At 37.6% G+C, this 24,695-nt stretch overlaps 1 protein-coding gene across 7 annotated transcripts in view; it reads left to right on the top strand.

Annotated features, from left to right (window-relative positions):
• LOC110052804 (cGMP-dependent protein kinase 1-like) overlaps positions 1 to 24,695 on the top strand; it is a 50,694-nt gene that overhangs the window by 7,551 nt on the left and 18,448 nt on the right. For 5 of the 7 annotated variants that reach the window (XM_020758978.2, XM_020758981.2, XM_089271362.1 and 2 more), the window contains 7 exons: positions 6,222 to 6,393; positions 9,567 to 10,008; positions 20,124 to 20,290; positions 20,805 to 20,918; positions 21,562 to 21,667; positions 21,837 to 21,900; positions 22,813 to 22,890. In XM_020758978.2, the coding sequence (XP_020614637.1) occupies positions 6,234 to 6,393; positions 9,567 to 10,008; positions 20,124 to 20,290; positions 20,805 to 20,918; positions 21,562 to 21,667; positions 21,837 to 21,900; positions 22,813 to 22,890 (1,131 nt within the window). In that variant the 5' untranslated portion in view covers positions 6,222 to 6,233. Of the gene's footprint in view, positions 1 to 4,332; positions 4,494 to 6,221; positions 6,394 to 9,566; positions 10,009 to 15,865; positions 16,355 to 20,123; positions 20,291 to 20,804; positions 20,919 to 21,561; positions 21,668 to 21,836; positions 21,901 to 22,812; positions 22,891 to 24,695 lie in introns of those variants that run through there. The other 2 variants (XM_020758979.2, XM_020758982.2) reach the window with 2 other exon arrangements.

Raw genomic sequence — 24,695 nt, 5'->3', positions numbered from 1 at the left:
TCTCCGTGAACTAAGATGTTAGTTACAGTATAACCCCTCTGGCCTTATCATAAGTTTATCACTTAAGCCGGACAAAATCTGACTAGATCAAATTGTATTCTGATTTTACATGCCCTACGTTCTTCAATTTTCAACCACGCGAGATCTAAAGTTAGCAAATGAGAAGGGAATATTAATTCAAGGATAAATCATTCTTCAACAGTTATTATTGAGACTGCTATACAAAACAATGGTTCGAGCGTTCGCCGGGCTCCAACCAGCTTCACACGCATGCACGCAGCTTATTTCCATATCAGAGTCGCCATAATCGTCAGCTTACTATCAGCATGGTCAACAGTGCTGTAAGAGCTACCCAAGAGTCCTAAACTCTACACAGTTCCACGCTTTTGGGTCTAAAACTGTTCTAACAAGCAAAAACCTTTAATCGTTAAAAATAATCTGACGACACATTGTCACGGTTTTGATAAATAAATTACTGACTCAGCTTACGGCCAATCAGAGAATCGAATACTCGTTATGCTATTCCAAAATTATGTACGAATAACCTTGCAAATTGTTACAACGTGGAGGCAAATTTTGTCCATACCATCTTAGTCAACCAAATTGAAATTCTCTGGTTTTATTGAGGCGTATTAACCATTTTAAACTTTGCCTGATAAGTGGAGAGAAAAGGGAGAAGAAGATTTGGAAATAACACAGCAAAAACTTCAAATTCCACAATACGTAGATTGTGAAATTTAGCTAATGCAAACCGGCTTTACGGTAAGCCACCAAATTTTCTATGTAACAGAATTACTAAGATGCATGTGTGCTTGTACCAGACTTTTTTTATTAGTGCGTGTTTTAAAACATAGAACGTAATTGTTTTAGCAAAGGACCGCAGTTTGTGTTTTCCATGTCGGGGTCATTGTAATCTCTTATACTCCAGTACGAGTGTTGAAATTAAAAGGGTTTTGCTTGCAGCTTTCTTTATATTAAGACTTTTGCCTGTCTCCGGAAAGCTCATGTTTACAGGTGTTGAGTACATCTCGCTTCCTACCGTTCCATCATTTTTAAACATCAAAATCTCATGAAAGTTTTTGTAAACACATTATACACCCTCCTCTAGTGAATTACCAAAACGAACCAAAACAAGTGTCCAACATATAAAAAAAAATTTTCGCTTCTCCTAAGAACCAATACAAAATTATTCAAAATCAATTACGTACCCGAAGAGGTAGTCAGCCCAGAGTAGTCAGATTGGAGCATTTAATTAAAAAAAAAACAACCAAAGTCAATTTAGTGAAGAACCTTCGCAAAATGACATCTGCTACACTCAGGCATGTGTAATGTACTGCTTTGTCCATCTGACACTAGCTTTCGGTTAGTCTCTGTTACAAAGTGATAAAACCGGTTTAAAACTATTCTATCATTTAATATTAACAGTCATTCCAAGCTTAAGGACATTTCTGTATAGGACTTCCATAACTTAAAACTTGCGTGTCTTATGACCGGGTCATCTGTTAGTTTCTATCAGTTTCCCCTGCCCGAGCTTATATTGATAATCTACATCTGTAATAATAATAATACTCCGATTGATTATTTATGAGAGGAATGCACAGCCTATATAATAACTACACAGGCGTTTGAATCATTACACATGTGTCGATTTCTATTTACAGTTGAGTGAGATGAGTAAATTTCAACTACACCGCATAAAAGCAGCCTCAGTAATACATGCCGAATAGTTATGTCCGCATGGAAACAAGCCAAATTGTAAGTTGCAAACGCGGTAAAAAAGCCCATTGCGATCGATGATTGTGGTCAACGTTGCCCCATTGAATCAGTATTTTGTTCTTAATTTGCTATATACAGAAGGTATATATAGAAGGTCAAAATTTGGTCATCTTTCTTTCTTTATTTCAAATTTCTCTTTCATCAAGATTAACTACTGAATTATATTAAGAATCACAAGTATTTTGTTGGCTAGTTCAGTTAAAGGAATGCATGGTGAGTCGTGATCGCTTGAACGTGCTCTGTGCTCCAAGTCAGTAAGTGCATCTATAGGTGATGACGCATTGCTGTCATCTGTGCTATAGAGGTAACTCCTGGTTTTGATTCATGTAATACTGAATGCACAATTCCACGTAATATTCTGATATCAGGGCCTAATATGCTCTTCATATTTCGTCAGTTCTTATATCTTACGTTTCGACTGCATGTCAGGCGAGTTTGGTCGAGCCAAATTAAAATAGCCATGGTGAGATCAAACTTGCCTGATATGCCGCCAAAGCGTACCAAAAAGGTACGATTACGTATTTCGGCCGAGTGAGCATGATATCGTAGCCATATCAGGTCAGCGACTTGATACCGCCGCCTTTTGGCTACAAAAAACAAGAAATTATCAACGAAGGCGGGGGAAGGGGGGGGGGGGGGGGTAAGAGAGGGAGGCGGGAGGGTTGTATTGATGGAGTACAAGCCCTCATCAACTAAAGTGGAAATCTGTGCCAATCAGTAAAGAGGATCAGTGATATTTATTTTTTAGCTTGAGACCAGAAGGTCCTAGGTAAAGATTTGCCGTATCAAAAAGTACATAGACCTAAGCTGTTTGATTAAAATCGGGAAGTGGCTTATCTGGAAGAAAACTTTCCTTCAATTGTAGACCTTGTCATTTCCATAAGTTAACACCTTTTAACAAAATACTGAGATTTGGCAATACAAAAATAAAGTCTCCATAAGATAGCGGTTGGGTTGCTGCTTTGTTCTTGATGTTCATCATCTTTGTTCGCGTTACAAATTTGCCGTTGGAAAGGCTAATGTACAAACGCAGAAGAAGAGCAGCGCTTCAGGTGAGTGGTTAGGACACCGGTGTTGTAATAAAGAGGTCCTGGGTGCATCCGTTCTATCCTTCCACTAGCTGCATCTGTACATGTTCTTGCTCTTCTTAGCTCAACTTGATTCTGGCCACGCCTTCTCAGTATAGAGTTTCATAGCCTTTACTGGGTTAATATTCTAGACTATGTTATTTTCAGTTGAAATATCTGTTTTACGATCAAATAGAGGTGTACATCTTATGACGAATATGTTGAAGGCACTTATATCAAAGTCCAGTACCACGCACTGCTACGACAGACCGCACAGCATTATGCCTTTCAGAACCACATTTTCCATCTGCGTGGGTTTAAGTACTTGTAAAGTAGCTACTTCATCGATACTCGGCTGAAAATCTGCCCTATGTTGAAATCCAGGCCAATCTAATCTAGTTCAGCTCTAAGTGTAGTCTCAGAATTTAACAAATTCACTCTAGTCCATGGTTTAATGTAATCACCAACGGATCGCCAATTTGGATTAATTTGCACGTTATTGAAATACTACTTTTCAAGGAGTGTCTGGATGGGGTGTATCTGATATTTTACGATAACTGCAGAAGTTCTCGCACGTCCGTTGGCTAATTTTCATTGTCAATAAGCGGACAAACACACGAATTTGTAATTCATGATATACGTCAACGAGCGAAAGCGGACAATTTGACAGTTTGTTACCATGACAATGACAATGAATTTCGTCATAACATTGTCAAAGTAGTCTGCAGATCTATTGCCTCGTGGATCCACCACAGTTACTTTGACACTGTTAGGACGAAATTCATAAGTAATAACAGGACAGACGTATAAAAAAACTGACGTCAATTTGTTAAATAGTAGCTAAGAATTGATCAACATGAAAGTTTTAACTGTCGGCCGCGAAACGACGTGTTTTTTGACTGACAGGAGTGATCTCTCATTGAGATCGCATCATAATTTACTGATAGCTGAGAAGTCTTTCTTTTTTACCAAGAGCAAAGAAATCACGGAAAATTCAAATGATAACAACTGAACTCAAACCCTCTTCAAATAACCAGTAGTTTCCTTCTCGTTACGTGAGCCGGTAATTTTAGAATATTTCTTTGAATTAGATGGCTTTGAATCAATATTACAGAAACCTATTTTGGAGGTGTCTCCATATTTTGACACTAATAGCTTTTCTCAATTTAAACGGCCACAAACATCGTGAACGGAGGTATGGTTTGCTTGGTAACAAACGAGAAAATGTGCTTGGTTATGCCATGCCGGGGTCTTGGGATTGTTTAGAATTGTGAAATTTCATTATAATTTTCATGCACAATAGTTATGGTTGCTTTTTTTCGTTTTTTTGATCTTTTAAGAGTCAAAAACGTAACCTTTCTTTTAGACATACGACGTTTGGAAGCTCGACTGGCGCCAGTAAGTCTAGTACTTAACATGCAATTTGACAATTCCGTCTGATTGTCAAGTTTTCAGCTATCATCCTATGAGTTTCCTGTTCTCTCGATGCATAATCGAACCTCTTAAATGAATAGTTGAGTCGCAAGTCTCTTCTATATATCAAATCCTCTCAAGAGCCATTCTAGCAACTAATGACGAAGGTTAAGTTTTATGATCGCTTGAGAATAACTACAAAAGACGAAAGTAGACAAGAAAACTTCACTAAGGGCGGTAAGTGGACGTTATCTTTGATTCCATGCGCCAAACGTTTCGCAAATAGTACAGTACTGTTAGTACTTCCTGCATACACAACGAACTTTCTGCGAAGGATTTTTTCAAGAACCGCCATTAAATTAGCAATGGAAAAGTCGAAAATCTGCCAACTGAAAAATTCGTTATTTTCTCTTAGATGTTTCAATGTCTCCGATTAGCTCGGTTTCAATTTTTTCCGGTTAGTTCGGATCTTCTTATAAAAATGCTTACCTCTTTGTCTAGACAAGACGAATCAATTTTTTGCCGGTCACTCTTGAAACTTTATTTGGTCGATTCTGAATAAACTTGAGCTAGGATATAAAACCAAGAAGTAGATCAGTATGTCAAGAAGCTTCAAGAAAAAGTAAAATTCAAACTCTTGCACTCAGTTTCCTCATATGGGCTGTGGGAAATCATTGCTGTTGTCACTGTTGTAAAATTAGACAGCCTACACCCGTTTGACACAGAGTTCACTTTTCAGGCTTTTTGCAACATGAGTCATCTTCAGGGTTAAAAAGCCGCCCGTAGTCGTACACCGGTTTTGTAATATTGGTGTATTTCCGAACGAAACAGCTGCTCAATATGGCAATTAATGGTAGCGTCAATTATTCGACAAAAATATCCTCGCATCGAATAAATAGATAAACACATAAGGGTAGAAATAAATAAATTATTTAATAGATAAATGTCACATGTTCACAGTGGTTATTATTACGTATCGCGGAAAAATTGTCGACGAAGAACTTCCCATGTGGAGAGTTCTCTTTCTTTTTATGTTGTACATTCACTTCTCTAGATATTAACTGGGTACACTGCCTCGCCAAAATACAAGGTGGTAGGGTTCCACTTTTTGTAGTTTTTTTTTCTCTTGAGTTCCTCGTGCTGTAACTTACCTGGACTACCTGCAATCCTGAAGTACTTAGAGGAAGTCCAGTGCACTTTTTTTTAATTGTGTCAGCCTAAACAACTAAACTACGCCTTAACTTGAAAAAAATCCACGCATTTACCGAGGTGAACCCCCGCGCTTTTTTTTTTCTTTGTATATATAGTTTTTTATATAAATATATTGAAAATAGAAAAAAACTGCACTTTCATCCCGACAAGCCTGTTTTGTGATCGCTCACCCTTCAGGGGATTTTTTTAAATATATATTTTACTTGTAGGTAAAGCACAAGTATATAGTGGCACAAGTAAAAGCTGTGCAGTTATCACTCCGTTTTAATCGAAACGTTCAGTACCCTTGGATTTAGAATTAGTTCTTGTCGTGGCTTTCCTGAGTCAGCCAGTAGGTTCATAACCTATCACCCAAACCTATGCATGTGTTCGAGTGCGTCTACTTTTGTGTGTACGAGGAGGCTTGGTTGCCTGCTGTTTTGCGCGCCGTCAGTGAGGCCCTGGTGATTGTTTTCGTGTTGTGTTCTAAAACAAGTTACTTAACTGAGTGTTACCGACTGAGTATAAGCAAATTGTTGGGATGGACCAACATTCCATCCAGAGGGAGATTTTGTAACGCCTTCAGCCACTATGAAAATGTAACGAAACTGAGCCGTTCACACATTGACTGACTTCAAAATAATGCGTTTATGCCACTCTGTGTTAACTAATCGCCTATTTGATTAACTAAAATAATAAAAATCCAAGAGGTATGTTAAACCGCAGAAAAAGGCTACTACTGACTCGGGTCGACTCACTCATTTGTTCTTGTAGACCACCAAATAGATGCAGGAACATATGGGCTCGCCGGTGTTCAAGCTGGTAGCTAGAACTTCCAGAAATAACTCTCCTTTCTTCAGGAGTGATACAAACAACAACAACGCGCCTCGGCCCAAGACACCACCGATGAGCAGTCCAAAGCAAGAAAGGGACAGAGAAGGTGAACGTAAGTAGACAACACTGCCGGTATGAATTTCTAACTTTCTAGTTATTTTAGGCTGCCAGGCCCCTAACTCTTTTAATATATAACTTTGTAAACATATTTCTGTGAGACCAAGGGGGAATAAAGCTTGTTGTTGTTCTATAAAAACATTGCTATAGTACTGCAGTGTAGTCATATCGATGTTATCGTGTACAGTGATATTGGTATTCTAATGAAGTGACACGCCAGTGCAGTGTAATCTGCGCGGATCAGGCGTTCTTTTCGGCAAACCGAAAAGAAGAACGCTTGATCGCAGGTTAGATACAGTGCAGTGATAAAGTTTGTTGCATTTGTAGCTGTTTTCATTAGAGTGTTGTAAATCCAAACCCAAAGTAATCTTTCCAGCTAATAGAAAAATTGCACAAACACTCGAGTGTACCAATCAAAACTCCGAGCAAATACATGGAGCTGAAGCAAAGCGCGGGAAAGCGTGTATGAACGAGTCGTGATTGCTGTTTGTTCTACTTCCAATTGGATGACAAAGTGGCAGCAGTTTTTTAAATCAATCGCTTAGCGAATTACCTTCGACGCTCAAGTAAAAACTGCAATAGTTCGTGCAGAAATGCATGTTGTTTACGATACCTCGCAGCACACTTTAAACCTAAATTTCTTTATACCATGCAATAGAAAATACATATATCTCATTAGACGTTTTGGTGTGTAGTATCGCTGTATATTTTTACGAGTTGTGCCGTATTTTGACGAGCCCTACGAGCCCTACGGGCCTTCTTTGCATTTTCGAGGTGTCTGTGGAGAGGATTTAGATAAAGTTTTGAACGAATAGTGCATTTATACTAAAGCAATTAGATTATTCGCTCTCGATTTCTATCGCGTAATAGTTGTCTCGGGCTCCGCCTTCGTCAATCATCACGCGCTCATAATCTAATTATTAATTATAATATAGTTTTGCAACGGTCTCACGTAATATACCATGGAATATTCCACTTGTTAGTTACATTTTCTTGGTACACACTCGCCTAAAGTGACTGGTGGGAAGTTCCGTGGTATACCATTCCAAAGCGTTGCATAACTAGCAGGTACACTGAACTGTAAAATTCGAAAGCATATTGACCAATCACTGACGTTTGCTGACGATTAACACATACTATTCGTGGCACGCGTTGCCGACTGTATTCATATTATGAGATGGAATAACATTGATGAGTTTGACGGGAAAAGAATACTGTGTGGCTAATAACGTTTGTGGAAGTTAAATGTTTTGCACTGTTAATTTTTTTTGTGTTTTGTTGTAACTAATTTTTAGAGATTTCGAGAGACCGGTTTCTTGTAAAAGAAGTGAGTGAAAGGAGCTCAGTCACCCCGGGTATTTTGCATGATTTTGGACACGTACAAAATTACCTCAAAATTGAAGGAGACAGTAATAGTTTACTAAGATAGGAAAACACCTAAGAGATAATGGTAAACCATAAAGGAACAAGGATGGTTAAAGATGGAGAAGATTAACACGGATTGCAAACGACGAACTTGAAAAATTTACGCTGAACTTCTCAAGATGCACAAACCGTGACGTAGCTCCTTTAAGTTTGCAATTTTTAGCAAGTTAAGAGCAATAGAGCGTTTTCAATAATGTGGCCAGTAGCCATACAAACGTATGGGAACAAAAGAAAGTGTTTATGCGTCAGTCAATTCCAGCAGTGCCCATCCCCCCCCCCCTCCCCCCGGGCTAATCCCCCAGCATTAGCATTTTTTTTAAAAAAATGGGTAAATTCCCCGGGGTGGGGACACATAAGCTGTCTAAATGCCCCGGGGTGGGGACGAAGAAAGAGGGCAAATGCCCCGCCCCGGGATAGTCGTCTTCCAACACCTCTGCAGTTTTCTTATTAATCAGTGAATAAAACGTTCAACTGTTCAGTATTTTCATGTTAATGCAACGGTAAGACTTCAAGGACAACAGTACGTGTTAGTTGATTCTGATTATTTTTATTTCTTTATATTTTGTTTTTAACAGTTTGCTAGAGGATAGCGTGACATTAAATATTTTGTTGTATAAAAACCATTTGTTTTGGATATTTCGACTAGAATAACGACAATCCCGTTAACAATGTCTACAATGAAACAATTATCATTGTTCTAGAAATCTCACAACTTTAATATTTTATTTCAATACTTGATTATAAACAGTTCGTTGAATCAATAACCAAAAAATTTAAATCTAAACTTTGTTCAACAGTGTCAAATGCACGTAACAAAGCTGGACCCTTCCATCCACAAAAATGGCCACTCTATGTTCGACAAACACCTCGTCTTTCCCGATGAACCCATCCATGGCACTTTCGAAAACACGTGTGCCAAATGCCCAGTGGTCACCCCGGGGTACGCAAATGCCCAGCCCCCGGGCCGCGATAAAATTGCGAATGCCTCACCCCCGGGACTGTCATCGTGAGCAAATGTCCTGCGGTTGCCCGGGGGGGGGGGGGGTAGGACTGGGCACTGCTGGAATTGACTGATGCATTACATAAGAAAAGAGTTTAATTATAACCCCTACAAGATTGGTCCGGGACACCAACATGGCCACCGTTACATTGTTTTGGGATACCCTTATGGCCGCTGTGACGTCATGTGAAAACACTTAACAGCTGCATATTTGGAATTTATATGTGTTTTGATACATGTAATCGAAATAGAGGTTGCAACAACAAAGGTGGAAAACACTTTTGTAACAAGGTGAACTATATTTGTTCTGTTCGACCATTTTTTGTGTTTAAAAAACAAACTTGTAAAATTTCAACAAAAAACTTTGCACAGCAATCGGTTAACACTTTTTCTAGGGCATACTAAGTTGTTAGTTCTAAGGGTATGGACGCTTTTACGGGATGCTGAATTTTAAATTTAACAATAACATTAATGTGACAAGAAAACGACTAAAACTCACTGTTCCGCTAACATGTCTTAACTCAAGAAAAACTAACTTCTGAGTAATGCATAATTATATGTTTATATCAATTTAGTAACAGAGTAAGCGAGTCCTTGAGTTTAGTCTCGAAGGTATGTGGATATCATGTATAAATAAGTAATTTTGGTTTTGGTGTGTGTTAACGTTTTACATTTTAAATACTCCCATTGACCTGTTTCATTTACATTTTGTTTTGTTTGTTGAATACAACTTAAAATGACAGGACGAGCGGCGGCCTTGAATCTGGAATGGCTGAAAAGCTCCTTCAAACTACTCGAGAGTGCTCTGCGGGAACGAAACAAACAGCTGGAGATACAAAAAAAGGAAATAGAGTTCTTACGGAATGAACTGAGAAGAAAGGATGACGTTATCAAGGAGTACGAGAATTTGATTAATGAACGAGAGGACATGGAAAGACAGGAGGTAGAAATTTTACACAAGGAAATCAAAACATTGCGTATGGATGCCATGTCTAAAGTTGTGACGATACGAGAACACAAAAGCGAGATTGAGCGACTGGAGAGTAAGGTTGAGAAACTGATGTCAGTTATGCCACCGCCTTCTCTACCCCGTGCGCGTGCGCAGGGAGTGTCAGCTGAGCCCGCCGCAAAAAATCTGAACGTCAACTTTCAACAGTTTCTTAAACACTACGCAAAAAGTGACAGGTGAGTTAGAGGCGTTGGAAGTAGGTGAATCTCGGGGAAATATGTTTTCACTTCCCTCAATATCACGGAAAATCAGGAATTATGGAATTTCTATACATTTAATTTTCGATTTTCATTTTCTTAATTTTTTAATAATAATAATAATAATAATAATAATAATAATAATAAACAATAATAATAATTCTTTATTCAATAATTCTTTATTCTTAAATTAGGTAACCGTTCTCTTTCAGTACCCTTTTGCAGTATCGGGAAAGTTTGGTGGAGCCATGGCTCGTGTTTGTATTTGGCGAAACGATTCAAAATACCCATTAGCCTATGGACAAATCAAACCTGTTGCCGCCGAAGCGTACCGAACACATACGATTAGGCGTTCACCTTACCCAAATTCAGCCATAAATCCAGCCACATGAAACTGACTTGATATTGCAGATATCAGGACAGGGTCAACAGAAACAAACGCTAGCACATACCTGATGAAAAAGAAGAAATTATAAGAAAACAGCCTGGAAAGCATGCGCGCGGCATTTTGAAACAAAGAGAATTGATCTAACGCGTCATTGAGAACTCCGTTTGAAACTTTCCTCTGGTAGTATATCTCAAAGATGTCGGGAATATAACATCAGTGTAACATAATGACATTTCTGAATTATCGAATCATAACTCGAAGAAAAATTGCCATTCTTAATTAGCTTAGATAACAGAGTGCCATAACTTGATGCCCTAAGCAACTCGTTTAATTAATGGGGCTATAACGGCCGATGGGATGACTCTAAAATAACTTTCCCTGATTTTGGCTTCTTGCGATGCATTTGAAAAAGTTCTTGCGAAACCCCTTTTACAAATTTATCTTTTTACACATTTAGTTGTTTGTCAAACAGCTTGCATTATTTTAAAATGTGAACGAAGCACTTTCGTGGCAGCTGGAAAGGGCCATTAATCATGCATCACTTGCATGTCTCTGCTGTCTATAACACCGCACTCAATATTGTACAAAAAGAAATCTTTCGCGAGTTTTACTTCAACACTTTATCAGTGAAGCAGTGCAACCACACGACCGTGACGTGACAATAACAGGAAGTTATATTAAACGGTAATGTTTTTGTAAACCGCAAGAACTGAAAGGCACCTTCCAAAAATAGAAATATAAAGAATTTGAATATGGCAACATCCAAATATGCAAATCACACGTTTTAATGTTGTTATTAATTTTTAAATCGTCGCCCACTTCAAACCAAGACGGCTGGTCTCTTCTGAAGGTAGGTATCTTGCACACCTTCCAGAAATTAACGTATTGCCTTTAGAGACTATTATGTGAAGTTCAACAAGCAAATGAGTTGACACACTCAACTACGACGACTTGTGCCAGTCGTACGTAGGCGCATGTTGTCCACGACACGTATTTAGGAAGTTTTAAGTTTAAGGAATGGCGCTATTATTAGACATGCAGGGCTTGAGAAAAACCACCACACGACTATCTTTGTGTGTGGTACGAGTGGGCGCGAAGTGGAAGACACGACTCAACTACTCAAGACTGAGGAACTGGAGAAGTATTGGGGAAACACCTTTTCGCGGCGAGTAAAACTGCGGTCCCCTAAAACGTGTTTCTACATGTACATATGCCGGAATAACTGGAAAGCTCACTAGTTTGAACCGCAGACAATTTATCTCGGCTTGTTGGCCGCAGATTACTTTTTATAGCTACTCCTCAAGTAATCTTTTCTCCACTCGTCATCTTTGCTCACAGAAATGTGACGAACCCAAAAGATGTAACGTGTGCGTAGGAGGCATACAGACTGATGTGACGTCAGGCCATGTGTGCTTATATCACAATTTCCTAAAGCAATTTAGCTGTAGGTATATTTAGCAAAAGGGATTAAAGTCGAAGACACGTTTCAGGAAAGGTGTGAACTGAAAGATGTAGAAGTCAACCGAATACGCTTCAGTGCAACGATCTTGCAAAATTCATGAATAATCTGTTGGTGATAAGTCCGTAGGATGGGTTGTAAACGCAATTACTCTTACTTAATTGCATCCTGTGTAACCCTTTTTGTCTCCAATGATTACTGCTTTCTTTTTATCAGTAAAATGTTATTAGTTCGTAATATTCGAGTTTCAGAGTGCTCTCCGGCCTTAATTGTGAGTGCTGTATAGCCTTGGGGGTTTGTGGAACAGAACGTGTTATGAATATTGAAACGCTGGTGTGAGAATTGTAAAGGAAAATGTTTGCTTTTCTTTTGAGCCCAGGAACAATGGCTACATGTAATAAGAATGAAATAGACTGAGATATTGACTCGAACACCATCAACTGTAATGAATACTTGTGCGGGATAATCGGCTGAGAATAATGAATAGTGCTTCAATTTTTATCTGTACCTCTTGTGGGCATGTTTGAAAACATGTTTAGTCTATATATCAAGCGTCTTATCACGGAGACATACTACATGCAGATTACCATGCATCTTTTCAGTATTAGTGCCATTTTTGAAAACTAAGACTCCTTGGTTGTCGTATGTGGCTTGGGACACTTTTATCTCTAGGACTGATCAACATACAAAATCTTCGTAATGCTGCTCAAGCTTTTTCCGTGTTTACTTTGAAAGAATTAAGATCGGGATAGTTTACCCTGAGGGTGAAAAAAATTTTCACGTCACCCCCTTGTATATGGATGAAATTCTATTTTTTGTCTGTCTGTACTTGTGCCCCTAATTCTATCACGGAAATTGAAATACAATAAATCCCATCGTGATTAGGAAGAGTTTAAAATGAGACAAAAAGGAGCCATGCACACCTGCTTACTCACCTTAAACCAATCCGCGGTCTTTGTCAAACCTTGACTATTTACTGCTGGATCTTGAAGAAAAAAAAAAGTGTGGATTTATTAAAAATGAAAGTCAGAGGTATTGGCGCCCCTGATTCCATGCGTCAGTATTGGAACATTGCTTCTAATTTCATGTCTTAACCTCAAGACGAAACAAAGTGGTGACATTTTTTTCGTGCCATTAGCCCTACCTGCTTTTGCCAACCGTTTTGTTCTGCACTAGTGTTGTCTCTATCATCTCTGGACCGAGATTTCAGTGGTGAGTGACAGTCCGTTTCTCGTTTTATCTTATTCGAAAAATATCAAAAGATACAATTGCTTTTTTTTTTTTCCTTCTAGGAAACCGTAACTGTAATTTCCAAGATTGACAAATACCTTTCCGTGAAATAAAAAAAAAAAAGAAAGATAAATACATCGCAAAGTAGACTTGTGACAAGAAAGAAAATTGATTGTCGTGATCTATGACGTTGTACCGGGGATACTGATATGATATTATACCACACTAAATCTAGGATTATAAAAACACACATAGCATAAATTATTGTCGGTGGCTGGATCTTGGAAAGGCTGGAAAGGAACTCTGGGGTTTGGGCTGTTAAGGAATGTAAAACCTTTTGGGCTTTGCACTCTTTAATGGCCAGAATCCCTGGGGATAGCTTAACAAACCTGCACTAACTATCGAGCATTCTTCAGACAGAGAAATGTAATAACCATAAGAAAGAATGACACTGAAAACTCTTTAGGATTTTTTTTCACTCGGCTGTTCTGTTGTAAGTATCTAAAACAGGCAGCTGTTCCACACCAATTTCCAACTGGGTGTAATTAAATTTATTTCAGTCTGCAGTGGTTTAATCTGCAATTCTCTCTTGATCCTTATTGTCATTAATCGTACTTTCCTCTAAGAGAAGGAACTCGATCTGGATAGCTTACGGTGAAGCAGACACCACTGTAAGGCCAGAAAACCTTTGGTAAAGTGGACACCGCCCTAAGGTAGACCGCATAGTTCCCTGGCTAGTGCTGACTGAAAGCCACCTTCTGGCTTCCTTGTCTTTAACTAAACTCTGTTTTAGGTGGACACTTCTCTAAGAACTTTCCCCGAGAATTCATGAGAATATACTTAAAGTTACCGATGATTTTTCATCAATTTTACGAAGCAGATTTGAGGAATCTTGGGCTTTTCATATGTTTTATCAATACTGCTGTCTGAGATGACTTGATGACTTTAATGGCTTCTTCAAGTTTTTGAGAGGTGTAATGCGGTATGCAAAACTCCATCATTGTTAAAATAATTTTCTGTATGATCTGTCAGTCGACCTTGAAGCGCCATTAACGGGAAACCTTCATTAACAGTATGACAACTGACAAGTTTAACTAAAGTTTGCACTTCAAAGCGTGATCTTTGGCAGGCTGTTATCGTTCATGTCCCTCAGTATTGACTTAATGTTTTTTTCATCGAGTCTAAAATGTACTGATAGTGAATATGACGTTTATTACCGGCTGCACTGTCACCACCAGGCAGTTTCGTCTACTGGAGCCACAAACAACAAATTTAATTTTGTGCTCATCACCAAACCAAGTTAGAATGTAATTGATGAATATTTAAAAGTGAGAAAGTTGCACGCAGTACAAGGAAAAACAGGCTACACTGCTCGTTCAAATCATTGCTGTTTTTTAACACCTTTTTTGTCACAATGCAGCACGGCAGTTGATTTGGACTAACAAGCACCGCGAAAAATGTTGAAATCCACCATTGTTTCTTTTATTATTGTCTTGAAAAATCATTTGTTCAAATTTCAGGCGTAAAGAACGAAATGCTGGCGAAAGGTGATGTCAAAATTAGTCAAGCTAGAATATTACTGTTGAGTTAGAGCTGCCACCTGAAGTGCTATAATGCAGCTCTGCAAAGTATAGCACTGTCAAATTCTTTTCTTTTCAATCACAATATGTAAATTCGACCAATAAAATAAATGTGCCCTGACAGGAAATCTAAACAGTGTTAATGCCTTAAGTATTTTATTTTGAAAACACTCCAATGAGCGTGTTATGGAGACAAAAGGAAGGACAATTCAATCATTAATTTTTCTAAGAGAATCACCGCCAGATAACTTTTTTTTACGTGACGCATCAGTCGAGATTGATAGTTTCCACGATTCAGATCCGGCAGCTTTCAACTAGTGGTGCCCCAAAGGAAATTATGCAAACATGCTGGAACTAAGGGCGAAATAATGGTCACCTAATTGTGTACAAAAAGAAACAGATTATGACAACAAAAGAACCAATTGCTTTGTGCAACATACAGTAAATGCTTTGCCGATAGCTCCTTTAAACTTTGACGCAGATATAATTTTTTGCTTTAAATGATTTCAAAACAGTACAGGTCTGGTTCGTAACTACTCTATTTAGGGCACTCTTGACGCTAAAAGCAAGACCAGAATAGCAGCTGTGTAACCATGCAAATGGACAGAATTGTCTTGGGAGTTGGACAGGATTTTTTTTGTGCTTCTTTATACATGACGTTTGTGGAGTTAAGGCTTTCAGCACGCTCTGTGTTTGTAAGGATTAGTAAGATTTTGTCTTGAGCAAGGTGTAAATGATGCTAGTAAAAGTAGCATCTAGAGATCACGTATTTCAAACTCCGCTTTATAAATGAGTGGATGCTAAATGGACTGAAGTGAACCCTCCCCCTCCCTAAACCACTCATATTGTCAAGTGTAAACAAGTAATAGCTGCAGTCAAAAAATCACATGGCCAATCATTTTCATCTTTGTTTGATTGGTCCAGAAGTACTTTTACATTTCAATTAGCTTTGTCTGCCTGTCAGCTTGGTGCTCTGAACATTATCTTGCACGATTTCGCCTCGGCGACGAGGCAGAAACATCCGCTCACTGTCAATTATTAATTAACATACAAATTACTTATAACCACGTCCGTGATAAAGCCTTTACGAATGGTTTACAGAACAGTATTAATGCATTTATAAGGAGGAAGGGTGGCGTTAACACATTCCTCTCGGATTTGCGCTCGACCCGGCAGCTCCAAGACACCCGGCTACCGGCGATTTCCATTCAAATTCAGCCCAAAGCATTTTTAACCCACATCTTCAGGAGGGCCACAAGCGCAAATGTAATCCCAGTATTCCTTTGGGGGCTCGAGAGCGCGAGTGATGCATTGCGGCCGAGCCGCTAGTAAGAAGAAGGCAGGGTGTTTGTGTTTTCGGCGGGGTACTGCTGCAACCACAGTCAAAATGGGCAGTCTGAGAGAGTTGCAGCATGCTCTGCAGGAAAAGAACACCGAGATGAAAATGAAAGATAGCCGAATCTTGGCCCTGGAGCAGGAATTGAAAAGGAGGAACGAGATAATCCGTCGATTGGAGAGCGAGTTAGATAAATATCGCTCGGTGCTGCAACCAGCCGTAGCTCGCGATCGGACTAGAAATCAACGTCAAGGAATTTCGGCTGAGCCGCAGAGCTATAAAACAGTCACCGATGCCTCCAAGCCTCTCAAGAGACACAGCAAAAGTTCCAGGCAAGGATTATTTCATTTTTTTGCATTGCTGCTACCTTAAGTTGATGAGAGCTCGATCAGTAGTGGCTTAGTAATCTTGCATGTCTACAAGCGGTATTGATCAGCACACCCGCCTGTAGCTTTGTGATCTTTTGGAGCCATCGTACGGTTAGTGCAAGCTTTTTATCGCGAAATACATGCGACAATAGATGATTGCGACTTCTTGTTCCGCTCTGTGTTGTCAATATTTGCGGTCATCGTAAAACCATCGAGGACGCCGACGCAAAGATAGCTACAAAAATCGAACTTCTAATGTATGGCCGAAACTTAACACTAATATGAAGAAAATTACGCTTCACAGAAGGGGTAATCGAATGTACCAGTGACGGTATCTTTCGTTTGTTGATTCTTCGTCGTTTTAGGCGGCCCTCAAGGTTAGATCTCGGTTGGTTGTCGCTGAATACAGGCCGATTGTGTGTGCATGGCGGTACCGGTATGTTCTTTGCTGCTTGAAATCTGACACATTCGGGCAAACTTGCTGATCGTCGGTTTCCCCTTTCCGTCGAATATGCACACACACACAACGTCGATATTTGAGCTATTTGAATTTTGTCATGCCCCGTGTGTGTTTCTTTTGGTGAAATTTTCTTTCGTTTTAAGGTGATCTTTTCTTTGTTGTTTTTATTGTACACTTCAAATCGACAACAAACCACATTCGGCGAGAGGCAAAGATACACAATGTCGCGTCGAATCACGCTTGGTTGAGTTTTGATATTTAGCAAATTGCAACATTGAGTAGTCTTTTGTAACACTGCTCCTCGCGATAGAACGTTTTAGGACGATTTATTGTGTTGCGAACTCGCGTTTACTTAAATTCTAACATGTTAAAATACGCGTTGAAAAGGATACTTATTTATCTTAATTGTGCTTCATGACTTTTCGAGTAGCGAGTGTTCTCTGATATTGACATGGTCACAGCTATCCGCTTGCTCTTGAGCGAGCGACCACGAGCCGCATATCATCATTTCGTTTCTCTCCCAACGCTCTGAAGTTTATTATGTTTGGGTCGTGAATGAAAGTGCTCATAATTACCACTTTAACTTTATTTTTGTAAAACTGTGATATTTTGTGTTCGATGTTCTCTCATGTTGACCACAATGCAGGCTGTTCAGGCTTTTATTTTATCGTTATATCGATCAAATATTTTTGGTACAACCGAAGCACGCTCCCCTCGTAAAAGAAGGTGGCGTTAAGAAACAACCCTTTAACTGAATATTTCCGGGGTCTGGTTATATTGCTTGCAGCTTGACGGGTCTGTATCAAACGAATCGACCCAAGCCTGGTTAAGACTACTGTTTGCTTGGTGAGTCGAGCCAAAAAGCGCTTGACTTTGTTTATTTCTGTGTTCTGGACGAACTAAAGACATTGGACGGTTGAAAGGAAATTGTTGTATAAGCTCAGTTGGCGAATGTATTGTGAAAATTGACTCTCTTAGTAGGGGTTTGCTTACAGAAGGATATTTACATCTAATGGCTGAAATATGTTAAATAAAAGCTAATTGTGTTTTGAATATAGAAATGTGAGTTTGGATATTCCCGTGAAATTTAGACAGAGAGAGAACAAAGATAAAATGGATTCTAAATTGTAAAGCAAAAAATTTAACCCTGGGGGTAAATCATAGTGGAGAAATAGCCAGGAGTGATTCACGAAAATTTCAAATCCAAATTAGCTTTAGTTTCTCTGTTGTTGTGTAAACATTTTGAAGTCGTCTATGTTGTTCCTGGGATTTCTAAATTGCTAGTGGCTTTCTCAATCCGAACATGAGTTAATGAAGTTCACTGTTTTAATGACATTTTCTTTTTGTATCAGAGTATTTATGTGCATGTAATAATAATGTTTAGACCATTCCACATTTCAGGCGTTCGCTTCTGAAATTTTTAATGTCATTCACGCGTGATGCAATTCTAATTTTAAGCTTTTCTCGTATAAATATTGTCGCTTTCTCATTCATGTAACTTTTGCGTTCGTCATAACACTGAGAAATTAATTTTGTAGTGTAGTTTGCATTTTCTTGCACTGGGAAAAGTATTGGTACTGGAATTACTTTGATATAGATAGCGATTTATAACAGAGCAAGGGCTAGATACTTGAACGGATTGGATAATCCGCTCATCTGTAAAGCAATTATCGTTTGGGTTGAAGGAAAATTTAGTGGCTTGTGTACTGCACCTGTTGTATATTTAGATGGCACACATTCTTGGTGAACAAAAGTTAAGTTTTTATTAAAAATAAGGCCCAACTCTGAAGTCAATTTTTTTCTTAAACACACTGTGCTAATATGCTCTTTCAGTTCAAAACATTTTACGTTTGTAATTGCCACTGGTGATGTTACAAGTATGAACCATTAATGTACAGAGCTCTGCTCGTGTAACAACATGCATAAAAAAACACAGACAAAACTTGGAACAAGGTTTACATGTGCAGAGAACGTAAAAAATGTTGTATGTGCAGACAAAATTAAAAAAAAAATGTTTTATATGCAAGTGCAGTATTAGGACCTAATCTTAAAAAGTAGCTCTGTAGGTACAAAGGTTACTCCTTCCCAAGAAAGGTCTGAAATAGCTCATTATCTAAATTCTGCAAACATTTATACATTGTACGAGGTAATACAAGAGCTGTGTGCACTTATGCTAGATTTTACCTTTGGATGTTAACTCAAAAGGGAATTGATCTTTACAGCATGATTTCTTGGTCAAGTTATTCATCACTTGATAAATAATTGAAACAGTCTTTTAAAATAAAACAATTCACTGACTTTTCACTTTGTTATGAAATTAGCATAGTCATTAGCTAGCAGTGTTTTTGTTACCTGAATAGCGAACCAAGGCTTTTCAGTATTTAAAAGAACTACAGTATAAAAATGGTTGGGTGTGAATTTGATATTATCTTTACAAAGAGCTGAACAGGATTGAAGTGGTTAAAAAATACTTTTGTTTAACTGTCTTAAATTGTGACCCTGTGAATAATGAGTTGGTTAAAGTGTGCCTTATGAGCAAGATGATAAGCTTGGAATTTTAATATGCTTTTGCCGTCTGGAGTTGATGCTGTTTTTGTGATAAAAATAGATTTTTTGAGAACTTTGGAAGGAAGTACCTCAGGAGCCATACTACCACAAAATGAAATTGCTCAGTTCTGGGATTTGACCTGCTGTTTAATACACCCACTGTGCTTCTGAAAAATACTCTGAATCTTGATAAAAATTGTCTTTTATTTTTACCTGTTAATGATAATGGATGTTCAAGGCATTTTGTGAAAACCTGGTGTAACACAATTTTGATTATCACTACCAATGCAACCAACTTAGATTAATTACATATTTCTTAATTTTTGAGGCTGTGTTATGTGTTTACCCTGATGCCTTTTTTGTGAGGTCTAATTCTGTGAAACGCTTTCTAAATGAACTCGCTACAATTTTGTGGTGTTTTTCTTAAAACATGAGGACATTCTCTCACACATTATTGTTTTGAATATATGCTAAAGTAGGTAAAGTTATATACATGTTTTCTGGTTTGAGACCATTCAAAGTCTTTATATACAGGGCTCAATCCAGGAATTCAGACCCAGAAATTGAAAAAAAATATAGATATGGTTTCTTGTGAGAATTATAGTGGGCTTCCACAAGATATATAGCTGAATGTCATCTTGCAAGAGTTTGTTGCCACGTAGTAAGAGGTACATGTGGAGGGTGCGTTAATAATTATATCATGTTTCTGTTCTGCATCTTATTTAGATCTAAAGAACTTATCAAAGATGCAATTTTGGACAATGATTTCCTCAAGAAGTTGGAGTCATCACAAATCCGTGAAGTTGTTGAGTGCATGTATGAGAAGAAATGGAAAAAAGATGAATTCCTCATCAAGGAGGGAGAGTCAGGATCAGACCTTTTTGTGTTGGAAGGTATATAATTATTTTGTGTAATGGTTATCTTGTTTTAGTTTCTTGTGAGAATTGTAGTGGCCTCCAATGAAGTTATCCCTTTTCAAAACCTTAATGTAATGCATGCCAAGGATTGGGTGTGCCCTTGTACTCTGGGGCATATTCAAAACAATAAACAAGTGAACTGTTTTACCTTTTTGCCTTTGAGATAAGTGTGGTGAATGGTCAGGGTTTTCAATAAGTTTTGAAATAGCTGTCTGAGCTAACTAAAGTAGGCAGCAAACGGATGAAATTTTTTAATAATGTGAGTGAAAATACAGGCAAAGTAGGCAGTGGTAAGAGGTAAATTTTGACAAAGTAGGCGGCGATTTTTGCCGGCTGTCGGCTTCTAATGAAACCCCTGAATGGTATTCTTGCATGTGTAAATTATGCCAGTTCAGTCAGAACTTGGCATGTTCCATGATGTAACTGTTCATTTCATAAAAGTAATTGTCCTTTCCTTTGTGTGTCAATGAGACTTTCTTTATATTGCCAGAGGGTAAAGTCAAGGTGATGAAGGAAGGAGCTGTGCTTGGGCAAATGGGGCCTGGCAGAGTGTTTGGGGAACTTGCCATCTTGTATAAATGCCCAAGAACAGCCAGTGTGAAAGGTAAATTACTTGTTATCTATTTAAAGTGTTAAATTTGGTGGATACAAATGCCATCCTGATGTAACTTTTTGTGGCAATGAGGTGACATAAAATCACTTGTTTTTAGACTATACTGTTTGTACTGCCATACAACTCTGGACCATTGGAAAAGTTATTAGCAACATAATTTGGTAAACATAGATTTTTTAACCACCTTAGTGAATTTCAAATGCTGATGTTTCTAGTGTTAGCTCTGTGATGGGGAGCTAGTGTTTGAAACCTTTACATTTCTAAATTTGTTGCATGTATGGCAGTTAGTTTACTGTAATCATTTTCAAGTTGGTAATATACTAAGTTTGTTTCTTGCTTGCTGATGGAGCATGAAATTGTGCCTTGTTAAAAGCTACATGCATCATCTCTATCTATCTATATATATCTCACCTCAATTTTGTGCTGTTTAATTGCTGAACAGTAAAGTGTAAAGGAATTTTTGAAGTGCTGCTTGCCAAGATTTTGAACTTGTATTGGTGTCAAGGTGACCATTGGACCATTGGACCATTGGAAAAGTTATTAGCAACATAATTTGGTAAACATAGATTTCTTAACCACCTTAGTGAATTTCGAATGTCAAGGTGTCATACAATCCATTTCTTTTATTTGTTAGCTGAGACTGATGTCAAGATCTGGGCTATTGACAGACAAACCTTCCAGACAATCATGATGAAGACAGGAATTATGAGACAGAAAGAACATATTGACTTCTTGAAAAGGTGCAAAAAATGAGCATTTATATTACTTTATAACTTCTTAGTTGAACTTTAGTATTTGAATTTATTTCCTCATAAGATCTTTTGCATAAAAAAAATAGATTTAAGTTTAAATAAGCAGATGAATCAATAAATAACTTTTAACATCACTTGGTTTTATTGTCCCTTTTAGTGTCCCATTGCTGGCTAAGTTGCGTGAGGATTTGCTGTCCAAAGTTGCAGATGTCATTGAAGAGGTAAAGCAATAGTTTTAGATGGCAAGTAACTATGTGTGGCCACATTTGTGACCATCATTGACAACAACATTTTCAAGTTGCCTAAGTTGCAGGGTTTTATGGATGTTGCCAAGTCTGTTCTTGTATAGAAGCTAATGAACATGTAGTCTAATACATGGTAAAACATTCAAGTATTTTCTATTTTTATTATTAAATGTTTTAGCTTCCAGGTACCTTTTAAATTAATCACTATGCTTGGCTTGAAATAAATGATAAGTTAACTCAAAAACTAAAAATAAAACAAGAACCTTGAGGATTACATGAATGTTACATGGCTCATCAATAGTTATTAGTACTCAGGTACCACAATTGTGAAAAAGTTATTCATTGACCATGTTGTAGTTTTATTTTTGGTGGGTACATAAAATACAAATTACAATAAGCAAGTACTCTGGTATGGCTACTCCATACCAGCAAGAATGAAAATCCTTTAATTCCGTCGCAATAGAACAACTTCTTCACAGATCATAGATCTGCATTATCCTCTTTGCCTCTTGTTACATGTAGTTCTATTAACTTCTTTATTTTTGAAGGCTTTTCATGGTAAAAGTTGGTTGCAACTGTTAAAATTTTGTTGACCTGTTTAGCTTTTGGTGCCATTGCTATGTACAGGTCTGCACAGTATACTGTAGCTACATATAAATTGGACATTAAAAAAATGCACAAATATTTACAGTACTTTTTTAGATCCAGAAATGCTGGGTAGTACAATGTAACACCATTAAAAAAACTATTATTAACTATACCTTGATATAATATACATTTTATTTCTTTTTCTGCAAATTCATCATATCAAGGTTTCCACAGTCCCTTAACGCTTCGTTAAATTGAGGTTCCACTGTAGTCTTAAACTGAGTTCTATTTTGACTGCAGGCATTCTATGATGAGGGGGAGTATATCATTCGGCAAGGTGCTAGAGGAGACACATTCTTCATCATCAAGAAGGGAGCTGTAAGTGTTTTCACAATAATTCTTCACAGCTGCTCTACTACATCTTATTGTATTGCAGCTGAACTGATGATTGTTTTCAATATTGTTTTGTTGTTGCGCAATTTCTAAGGTCACATATTTTTCTATCACCAGCTTGTTTGCATTAATGTTATAAAAGAAATGAAAGGATCAATAGTGCAAATTCTAGTTTTGTATGAATTTCAAAAATTTCTATGAAAAGACCAATTTTGATTGATTAAAATTCAGCCTAAAGCAATAGACCTTAGCACAAGGCTCTGGGGAATGACTACAGAGTTTGTGGGGTTTATTCTCCAGAATGTCACGCTGAGGTCTATTGTTTTAGGCTGAATTTTAATAAATCCAAATTGGTCTATTACAAGTATGTGCAAATGCATTTCAATTTGTAATAATAATAATTATAATCAACCCTCCAAGTTAACTTTTTTCCTTAGTGGCCATTTGGCCACTGACTGTTCAGGTTTGGTTGCCAGTGAAAAATTTTAGTCACCAAAATATATGCATAAATTAATAATTAATTAATAATAAATAATAATCTTATTATTATCTAACTGTATTATTAATAACATTTTCCTTGAACCACCAAGTAAATTGAAGTCCCATTCAGTGAAAGAACTACCTAATGTTGATTCAAATATGCTTTTATTGGGATGATTGATGATCAAATGAAATAGTTTCTGATCACAATGAAAAAGTACTATATTATTGCAACAGTGTTGTCAGTTGATCACAGTTCTCATTCAGTCATGTTAGACTGATGGGCTTTCACTTTCAATAAATCTTTTACAATGATTATAATAATGCAAATGTACATGCCTTCAAATAGCTCCATTGATTTACAAGTGACACCACATATATCAAAAACCAAAGGTTCAGACTATCTTCATTATACACTCTTGCTTGAGTTTTTAATATTTTATAATCACACTTAAATGGGAACTTAGGAATGACTTGAGCACTCCAAACAAGAGTAAACTTACAACAACAGATTACAAACTCTCCCGTAATCGACAGACTCTACAACACTGACGCACTAGCGCTGGTTGTGAAATCAACTGTCATCAAAAAGCGTGAGCATGTATGAAGGAAACGTATGTTTACCGCCATTTTTTCCGTGAAAATATTTGATGAAAATTAAGAAAAAAAGTCGCTTCACAAAACAGAAATATTTGTGTATATCATTTATAATTCACACAACAGGAGCAGTGCAAACGACACAGATTATACCAAGTTAAAATAAGATAGCCTCATTCGCAGCTGAATCGCGGAAAGTTTTCCAATGTTTATCAAGGCGGCATCAAATTTTTGCTGAGACCATAAAGTGAACACTATTTTTACCTTATCGCTTATGATCTTTTCTAAATGTTCAACCTCGTTTTCTGCTTGAATAAGCAAATGATATGAAACTTCATCTGAAAATTAAAGACTGTATTGAAATGGACAGAAAAGTTCACGCTCAAATTGTTTGTCGTTTTGAATTTAATATGCGAACCGCGGAACGCCAATACTCAACGCGAAAATACTTTCACAAGCTTTAGGGCAATCTATAAGACGGATATTTTTTATTGATGAAATTTTTGACAATTTAAAAATAAACCCAGGTTCGTTCACACAAGTGAAATTTCCTTACAACTGCGAGCTGCTTTTCATCACAGTTTTTTTTATTTATAGAATCCCCCGTGCTTGTGTTATCAAGTTTGCTGTAAAGTCAAGTATTTTCGTGTCCAGTGAAACAGAATACGTTTCTCAAATACATCTGGATGTTTCTCAAATATATTGTGGATCCT

The sequence above is a fragment of the Orbicella faveolata genome, unplaced genomic scaffold (genome assembly GCF_042242905.1).
Source record: "Orbicella faveolata isolate gen_17 unplaced genomic scaffold, um_ofav_v1 contig_1, whole genome shotgun sequence".
In the NCBI taxonomy this organism is placed as follows: domain Eukaryota; kingdom Metazoa; phylum Cnidaria; class Anthozoa; order Scleractinia; family Merulinidae; genus Orbicella; species Orbicella faveolata.
Note: the sequence above shows the minus strand (reverse complement) of the source record. Positions and strands in the feature narration are given on the sequence as shown.